The sequence below is a fragment of the Camponotus vicinus genome, unplaced genomic scaffold (assembly GCF_025532165.1).
Source record: "Camponotus vicinus isolate PSW18456_S1 unplaced genomic scaffold, iyCamVici1.0 SCAF_2, whole genome shotgun sequence".
Taxonomy (NCBI): Eukaryota; Metazoa; Arthropoda; class Insecta; order Hymenoptera; family Formicidae; genus Camponotus; species Camponotus vicinus.
This window is the reverse complement of record NW_028141956.1, coordinates 18406804-18416839: the sequence shown is the minus strand read 5'-3', so window position 1 is coordinate 18416839 and position 10036 is coordinate 18406804. Positions and strand designations below refer to the sequence as shown.

Here is a 10036-nt window from a genome sequence, read left to right as displayed (position 1 = left end):
TATTACATTGCGCGGTGAGATTTTATAATAAGAAATATTGGTGACAATAGATGGCGTGATGGAATTTTAATTAACAATATTAATTTATATTAACAATAATATGTTACTCGGTGGGATTAAGATTTATATGTTCGTTGGTAGAATTACAGTTTAAATATTATAGAGGCAATTTTTGCGTGTTTAAATAAAAATAAAAATTTTGTTGCGGGACGTAACAGCGGCAAGCGCGCACGCGTACAACAACGAAATCTTATCGATAATCGAGGAGCTTCGCGAAGCGGGTGTGATACTGTGAGATATCGCGTCGAGACAGCGGCAAGCACGCACGCGTTATTCGACCGCGCGATGCCTGTAAACAAATTCGGCGTATCATTACAGAAAAAAAAACGCGAACACGGTTATAGCGGTAAATTACGCGCGAGTGTAGAATCTCTACGAAATTACGTGCGCAATAACGCGTTGTGTCTGAGCATCGACGCCTCTTCCTCCACGTCGCATTACGACGCTCGAAATTTCAAGATACAGCGAGTAGCCTGGCCGATCGATGACGACGACGTGACGAGCAAGAAATACGTCGCGCGTATTATACGCGACGCGCAAACGGAAGAGGGAAAAGAGCGCGAGAATATAAGATTTCTAATAACGAAACTAGAGAACAGCGCGAACTCGTCAACGAAGGATCTGTACGCGAAGATCGACACTGTTCAGAATGCCGCGAATGAAAGTACGCGTTCTCTGAAAAACGAAATTTCTCAAATTTTCACGAAAGAGAACGCTCTCGAGAGTCGATTACAAACGCTCGAGAATTTGCAGACGCTCGTCGCGACGAAAATCGAGATCGCTAAGCGAATAAGCGATTTAGAAAAGTTTGTTGAGACGACTAAAAACGCGTTAAATAAAGCATCGCAGGATTTGAAGATTTCGACGACGCAAATGGTGCGGAACGAAGTATTGCATCTAAAGAAAAACATAAACAAATTAGCGCGAAAAATAACTACGACGACGACGATTCCTAAAACGAGCAAATCAAGCGCGATAGTTATTAAAGAGAATGATAACATTGCGAATAAAGACCAGCAGTCTAAAAAAGGATAACAAAAAAAGAAAGAGAGAGTTAATGAAATGAGTGCCGCGAAACGAAAACTCGTAAATGAACTGCACGCACCTGCGAGAAAGAACTTCCCCCGCCGACGCGTCATCGTACGCGGATACGATGATTTGTGGCAAGCGGATGTCGTCGAAATGCGCCCTTACGCTAGACACAATAGAGGATACAATTACATACTCACTATTATCGACGTTCTAAGTAAATATGCGTGGGCGATACCACTTAAGAAAAAAAGCGGCATCGAAGTTACTCGAGCTCTCTCAAGTGTAACACGTGCTTCCAAACGCTATCCGAGAAATTTGCAAACTGATAAAGGAAAGGAGTTATATAACGCTGAGATGCTCGGATTCGTAGAAAAACATGGAATCAATCACTACTCAACGTATTCGGTGCTAAAAGCCTCGATCGTCGAACGTTTCAATCGCACACTCAAAAATTCCATGTGGAAGTATTTTACGTTGAACGGAACGTACAAGTGGCTCGACGCGCTACCGCATCTAATATCTGAGTACAACGCTCGTAAGCATCGAACTATTGGGATGCGTCCAATCGACGTGACGCCCGCTCGAGTGTCGAAACTTCTATCGACGGTGTACAGCCGTCCGAAGATCGCCGCTCCGGGAAAATTTCGACCGAACGATCCCGTGCGCGTGAGCAAGTACAAAACACTTTTCGAGAAGGGATACACGCCGAACTGGACCACGGAAATCTTTCGCGTAGCTGAGGTTCGAAAGACGAATCCTGACGTACATGCTGACAGATTCGCGCGGCGAACCGATAGCCGGAGGATTCTACGAGTACGAATTGCAACGAGTCTCCGATCCCGACGTGTATCTCGTCGAGAGAATATTACGTCAGAAGGGTAATATGGCGCTCGTAAAGTGGTTGGGAATGGACAAATCGCATAATTCTTGGATAAATAAAACTAACATATTATAATACGTTATAATAATAAATATACTTTATGTGCAAATAGTGAAATAAAAGAAAAAAGATACATTGTGTATATATTTACAAACTATCAACTCGCTCGCTCACAATCATTTTTTTCTTACAGAGGTATCTTATAATGTCCCCACGGTAAAGTGTCGACTGAATCGGGTATAACATAACGTTTATCGTCATACGGGCTGAGCGCAATTTTCGTCTCGCGAACAGTATACATCTCGTGTAATTTCGATCTCAAACACGACTGTTCGCGAATCATTTCGATCTCGCGTTTCAAACATCGCGTATAATCGTCAAATGTCAACATTTTCGCAACGACGCCTCTCTTCACTCCTTTACTCTTTTTAGTATCGCTTTTACTCTCGACTCGCAACGCATACATTTTCGCTCTGAGTCCTACGAATTCTAACATGAGAGCACCGTTATTCTCATCTTTCATCAAACCGAGAACCTTCTTATTCACGCGCGGCATACCGTAAGGATTGTCGTCGACATAATCGCTCGTATCGAATTTATCAATGTCGTGTTATCAATGTCGTCTCATTTGTTCGTACGCGTCTTCGCATTCGATATTATACACGAAACTATCCGTATCGGTATATAATATTCTACACTTATCGCCGTAGAGCGGCAACATGTATTCGTAGTGAAAAGCATACAAGCGAATCTTAGATATATCGAGAATAGACATGCCGACGTAAATCGGTTTGTTAATTTTCGCTTCCAATTTACGCAATTCCACGGCCATGAGAGTCTCCGAGAATACGCTTCTACTGTGAAAATTCGATTTAGAGATCAACGCTTCGGCTCCATATCGTCCATCCCATTTAGTCACAAGTCTAACATCCATGCGATTACGCACGTTCTCCATAGTTTTACCGAAGACGGCATTGTTCATCAACTTGTATAAATTTTTCTCAAAATCGTTACTCGCATTAGTACGTAAACGCGTATTAAATTCCACATATCCGCGTAACCACGGCGACTTTTTACTTGCGTAAAAAACGCAACGCTCGATGAATCTTTGTCAAATGCAGACCGTGACGAATGCACTGCTGCAAATTACGATAATGCGTGACGTATCGACGCTTATCGTATAGCGTAGCTAGAAGCTTGCTCCGCCGCTTTCCAGGCGGCGTGTCGCGTATAGGACAAAACGGTAAATCAGCGTGGGTGTCGTGCGCATTAATCGGATAATCTAGATCGACCTCCAGAATATAACCAACGGGCGAATCCTCCGCTATAGAATTTACATCGAGATTCTCAAAATCTCTAACCCACTCGAATTGCTTATAGGGTAACGATTGACACATCGCCCAACCGTACAAATTATTAATATCTAAATACATCAGATAGATCGACGGTTGCGACGAATCAAACGCGCTCATGTATTTATTGTTCGCGCGAGCGTATCTATTCGAACACTGACTGAGACCGCCGCGTATTCCGCGCTCCACAAACATCATCATGTCAATATCGGTGAGTAGCTCGAAACGGATTCCGCTGTATTTCAGCATCGCATCCCACGTGTATCCCGGTAACGTGAAATAATACGCGGGATCTAAACCGTAACTCTCCAGACAAGCGGCGCGAAAATTTTCGAACACGTCTGCGAGTAAAAGAACATCGGTCTTTAGATAGAGATCGCTGTAATCGCCCAACGTTTCGATTCGAAATCGCTCCCAAACGCGAATCGCGTGGGCATAATCGTTTTCAGATACAATGTCGTCAATCAACGAGCTGTAGAAGGAATCGCGCGGCGGAAGACGCGTCTCTCGCAATCTCTCGATGCTATCGATATACTCGTACGGAAACACGCCCTTGCGCGTGAGAAGTTTAAAGTCGTCGTCGACGAGACGGTAAAATTCGCCTCGCGTGATCGTCAACTTACTCTCGTCGAGATACGACGTTAGTTTTTCGAGACTAGCGTCTAAAAATTTGAACGAATCCACAAATCGTAATTTAACGCATTTAGAACGTATAGAGCTTCCGTCGCTTCGCTTATCGGTCGTCGTCGTCGCGGTATCTTGAACGTTCTTCGTGAAAGCTATATACGATTCCTTCGTTACCGGCAACAACTCGACGCTACCGGGATAAGCATTAGCCACATCTCTAATAATAAAATGCGCGTCGTAACCCGACAGATTATGAAAAAACACGGGTATAACGTGAGAATTCTTGTAATTTAAATTACAATTAGAATGCGCCGGACCTCTGAAACGGCCGGTCAAATGACAATGATCGCGCACGCGAATGTCTCCCACCTCAAACGATCTATCGCACACGTGACAGCGTGTCGCGCTCGCGAATCTCTCGCATTCTTCGGGCGTAAGATCCACCATCGGTACCGCGGTATCGAGAATGATCTTCGCGCGCTGCGCCAATTCGTGCAACTCGCGCACGAACCACGCGACGCATCTCTCGCCGCGATAAGATCTGTACGCCGACGCGGAATCATCGAAGGAGCAGCGCGTGTAATAACCTACGCTGTGAACTTTATGATGTTGAGTGATAATCGTGTTCGCGGTTCTCCTCCTCTCACTTCCATCTTTCTTCTCCAGCACGCATTCCAAATCGGCATACACCACGAACGGAATTCGTTCCTTTCTCGAAAAATTATCGAATGTCAACCACTTATCATCCTCGCTGGGAAGAACGATCGCGCAATCGTTCAGTTTCTCGCAGTCCGCGCTATGCGCAATCAACTTCTCGTTCGTGTAAAAATAATGCATGCACCTACGAAAGAAAAAAATACAATGAAATGGACATTAGATCGATATTTCATTACCGAACTATTTTTTACAATCAAAAAACTCACCTATCGCACACGTACGTCTTGTTTCGTCGTCTGCTCACTTGCGCGCCGACTAAACGAGAGAGATTCTTAACGCAAGCGAAATGTCCAATCTCGTTGTCTTCGCGCGTCGTATCGCTCAAATACAGCAGATTAACGTGTCTCTCCCTCTTTCGATTCGTCAAACGAAGAGGAACGATACAAATTCTGCTGTCGCCGTTTTTCCCGCGTCTTCTCTCTCCGACGGTATACACGTTCACCGATATCTCGTTCAATCGTTCAAATCGTCCGATTGCATTTAAAGTCATAGGTAACTCGCAATCCTCCAGTTTCAACACCGGAATAATGCGGATATCGCGAACTTCTCTCACTATTTCGATTAACGGGATACAAAGCGGCGATCACCGACCACGCGAAACACGCCTCATCGTTAGTTCGGACGTTAACCACCGCTCTTTTCATCTGAATTTCCCGCGGAACTCGCACGTAACAACCCGCGCGCATAGGATTATATCTATTCACATTCACCGTTAAATCGAGTATGCGCGACAAAGCCCATCCGCTATCGCGTTCTTGAAATTCCTCCAAAGACGTCATAATATCGTCGATGACGCGATTGTCGTACCACTCGCGCAAATCCGTCGCGGGCAAAAGCGAATGATTTCTCGTGGCGATAGTCTTAACGGCGATCTCATCACCCGATACGAATTCTCCGTTAAAAATCGTATTCACTTTAACGCTATGACATCGACCCATAACGTCTCGCACGCGACGAAGCACGGTATCCCTAGCGTCCTCGAGAAATCGTAAAGGTTCAATATAATCTAGATTAATCACCGCGCCGGTCAACACGCGTCTCTTGAAAGCCGTATCGATTTCGGTCCACGTGAATCCCGCGCGCGACTCGACTTCACCGCCATCCCCGTCCTCGCTCTCGCGTCTCTCGACACCCGCGCCCTCGCGCTCGAAGCGTCTCCGCAAATGATCCCTCGCACCGATTACTCGTAGAATTCGAGCGACCAAGGAAAAAATCGCTCCCGTCGAAACTCGTCGTCGCGCATCTCGACATCTCTCGCGCAATGTCGCGAGACACTCGTCACATCGTCTCACCCACGCGCGATAATCGTCCGTCGTAGCGACTTCGCGCGCGCTCTCGAGCACTCGACGTTCTTCTTCGCGCATGGCTGCGTCCTTTCCCGCAAAAATCGTCGCGTTTATTTTATACGTTCGTTCGTTCGAACGATAAAGATGACACTCGAAACCGCGAAAAAAACCGGAATAAATCAACACTACGTATCCAAGGGAAAACGACTAATCTATCGACGATACCGCATTCGTCCGGGATTCACTCGTTATCGCGCACGCACGCGTATCTCGAGGAAAAAAAAACGGTGAATTTCAAGATGTAAGATGCATACGCGATATGATATTACTAAGAATAAACTATATAAGGGCTTAGCGATAATAATTTCTAATTAGTAACATACGAATAACGAAAAGTGCCACTACTATTAAAGGCATGTCAACTACTTCTGAGACGGATTCCGAAAAAGACCCGTTCGACCAACATTGTACGCGTATGCATACGACGAAATTTCCATTAACCGATTTAAGCAAAAACGCGATAGGTAAAAAATTAATGGAATCTTGTTCCGCGAAAACAGCATGTCGTCCTCTCGAGAGATTAATAGTACCGAAGAGAATTTGCAATGTAACGAAATATTACCTGCATCGCCAATATCAGGATCGTCGCAACATAACGACCGAACGAATACTCGAAACGTGCGTAAGCACGCACGCGAGAGCGGCGAATTACAACTTCATGCTACTGATAGATCGTCCGTATATAAGCGAGGAAAAATACGAAAATGCCGAAATTCCGTATCTACCGGAGTACGAGGACGGCGCATGGTTGTCGTGCCAGCGCGGGGACAACAGGAAAAGCTATATAAAAATTTAAACGTCGATCGTGAAAATCACACAGGTAAAGTAGCGCATTATTATAAAATTAACTAAAACTGCAAATACTCATATAGAGTGTTTAGATGCGAACATCGACAGCGACGACGAACCGTGGATAGATTGGACGACGAATCAAATCGTGCTGTGCAAAGAAAAAAAGTTGCGATGTGACGAAGTATTACCCGCATCGTCGATACTGGGACCGTCGCAACATAACGATCAAACGAATACTCGAGACGAGCGTAAGTGCACACGCGAGAATGACGAATTACAACTTCGTGCTAATGATAGATCGTCCGTATATATAAGCGAAAAAAAAGTACGGAAAGGTAAAGTAACGCATTATTATAAAAAAGGTAGATTACGCACGCAATGTCGTTTATTAACTAAAACTGTAGATACTCATATGGAGTGTTTAGATGCGGATATCGACAGCGACGACGAACCGTGGATAGATTGGATGACGAATCAAATGGTGTGGAAAAAACGTTTTCAACCATTAAACACGCTGTGCGAATTAGCGATCCACGCTTTTTTCAAGAACCGCATTGTTTTGGACGATTCGGATATCAATACTTTAACCACAATCTTACAACGAGATATATGGAACGCTTGGCGGAAGCTGCTAAACGCGGAGGTCGTACTCATGCGTACGCGAGGTTACGCTACAAATTGGGAAAGATGGTATCGCAACATCGCTCAATCGTCATTCGGGACAACGTGAAAAGACGTCTTTATTCGACAAACACGCTATGCGAATTAGCGATCCGCACTTTTTTTTAAGAACCGTACTAAACAGCTAAGAAACCGAAGGATAAAGCGAGCGTCGATTTAACAAAATAATAAAAAAATATTTTTTTACTCGAAATTCGTCATTCTTCTCGTATTATTATCGCCCTCTTCCATCTCTCTCCCGCTCTCGACGCGCGTAAAAAAAATATAATACGCGCGATTCGTATCCAACACCTAAGAATACACTCATCGTCGAATAGATACGTCGTATTGTTATCGGCTTCCGTCTCTCTCTCTCCCTTCCTCTTACAGAGATCTCTCTCGCACGCGCTAACGAACCGGCGGCGGCTCGCCCCTCGCCCCACCCTCAGCCGCGCGCCCGTCCTCTCGCGCGAACCGTTCGCCCGTACCCGCCGGCTACGTAAAATTTCACTTTTTTTCTTAGGCGGCAACCACGACGTTGTTGGACGGGTTGCGTCCGGGCGGCGCGAGCGAGAGACGTTGGACGGGTTGCGTCCGGGCGGCGCGAGTGAGAGACGTTGGACGGGTTGCGTCCGGGCGGCGCGAGCGAGAGACGTTGGACGGGTTGCGTCCGGGCGGCGCGAGCGAGAGAGCTGCGCTGTTGGACGGGTTGCGTCCGGACGGCGCGAGCATTGCCAACCTAGTGGATAAATCCCCCCCGCGCGACTGCATTTTTATTACCAACCTAGTGGATAGAGAGAAATCCCCCCCCGCGCGGCGCATGCGCGGTTCCCCACTGGGGAAATCTATTTTTAGAATTTAATTGAGTTAGAACCAACATAGCTCCCCTACTAATTGATATTAATTCTAATACGATCAGTATTACATCAATCACGCGTGTGAAAGGTTCGCTGAAGAAATCAACATAAATTTTTACGTGGTTCCGATTCGAAACGGTGAAACTCCACCGTGTAAGAAGCAAAAATGCGACACGTAAGTTTCTATCGTTTAAAAATTTTATTTATTAATTTTTTAAATATTGATCTAATTATTTATATTTTTATAGCATTCAGCCTCATCGTGCGACTCGCATACTTGGAAGAAGATACGCTCTAACCCCAATGTCGTACAAGTATTTGGACATTGGAATAAGCGTTGGAGCTGTATCGTACGTGGAACTGATTCTCGGCGATAATCGAGGCAATCAAATAGTGTTACCTTTTTCAACGTGGAATTTGTTGATGCAGAAGCAAGCAGACATTGAACAATTTCTACAATCGACTGCTCTCCCATTAAGGATTGGAGATTTATCGATCGAAATGTATCAATCGAAAATTGTAAAACTCACATTATGCGAAAATTCTTTGTACATGAAACCACAAACATTATTACATTTATTTAATTTTGAAAATTGTATCGATCATATGCACAATTGGTTATGCGAGAATACGTATCTCGTGAATGAAAAATTTAAACAATTTGAAACTGTATTACAACGTAACAATATTACTACTGTATGCGATGCTGTAAAAACGATACGCGAGAGTGATGTCTTTAACAGCGAATCATTAATCGATTGCGAATTACTAACATGTGCTGTAAATGATATTCTTTATGATGTGTGCAATAAATAATTATTTTTATTCCATTTGTGATTTTAATTCTTTCCTTCCATACGAATAAGAATAGTTGACAATTTTTCTCAACACGCTCCGATAAAGATGTAGAGAAATGCTGAGGTAGATGAGACGTGATGCTCTAGTTGGAATGAGACAAAAGATATTAGAAGATATATAATGAAGAGGAGTCTGCGACATTAGAATATTATTTCTTTCGTTGTTCTGTGCTTGTCACAAAGTTGTGGAGAGTGTGCGGGGAAGAAAAGTGAGCTGTGAGTTTATTACACTTTCTTTTACTCTATTCCATATATTTTATGAAAGAATTATATTGACAGTACATTTATTTACAATAATTAGAAAAAGAAGAGACAAAATTATGTGTATTCCTAAACCATACAAACCGAGGTCCGATCCTCGCTTTCACTCCGATCTCCCGAGAATACACATTGCAAAATGTTTCTGGACCGAGTCCTACCTACGTCGAAACCGACACTACTGCAAGGATTGTCGGTACGGATTTTATCGAAATTATACATTAAAACATAATTATTTCTACGGGTTCTTCGAGGGACCGTTTACGTCGTTTAGGTGCTGTCACTGCGGCACGGAGGTAACGGTGATAAGACCTGTCCTAGACTGTAAGGATTGTTACCAGGAATACTGTCATACCCTCAAGAAGCAAGGATATGATGTAGATAATATGTCCATCATAGTATATAATACTGACCATATGGAAATATAGAAGATACATTTTTTACCGTCTGAACCTCCTAGTATAGAAGAGCAACGAGAGGAGTTGCTGGAACCTTATTATATGCTGCCTACTCAGAGCGAGAATTCGGCGACGCGTAACGAACTCTTCTTTCAAGAAACATAAATTGTAAGTATCTTTCAATTTGTAATATATCAAAA

The 10036-nt window shown here is 44.0% G+C and overlaps 1 protein-coding gene across 1 annotated transcript; it reads right to left on the bottom strand.

Annotated features, from left to right (window-relative positions):
• Nucleotides 1-3045: 3045 nt before the first annotated feature.
• On the bottom strand, nucleotides 3046-4788 carry LOC145966530 (uncharacterized). The gene has a single exon (XM_083090645.1). The coding sequence runs from the start codon at nucleotides 4786-4788 to the stop codon at nucleotides 3046-3048; it is 1743 nt and encodes a 580-aa protein (XP_082946771.1).
• Nucleotides 4789-10036: the final 5248 nt, after the last annotated feature.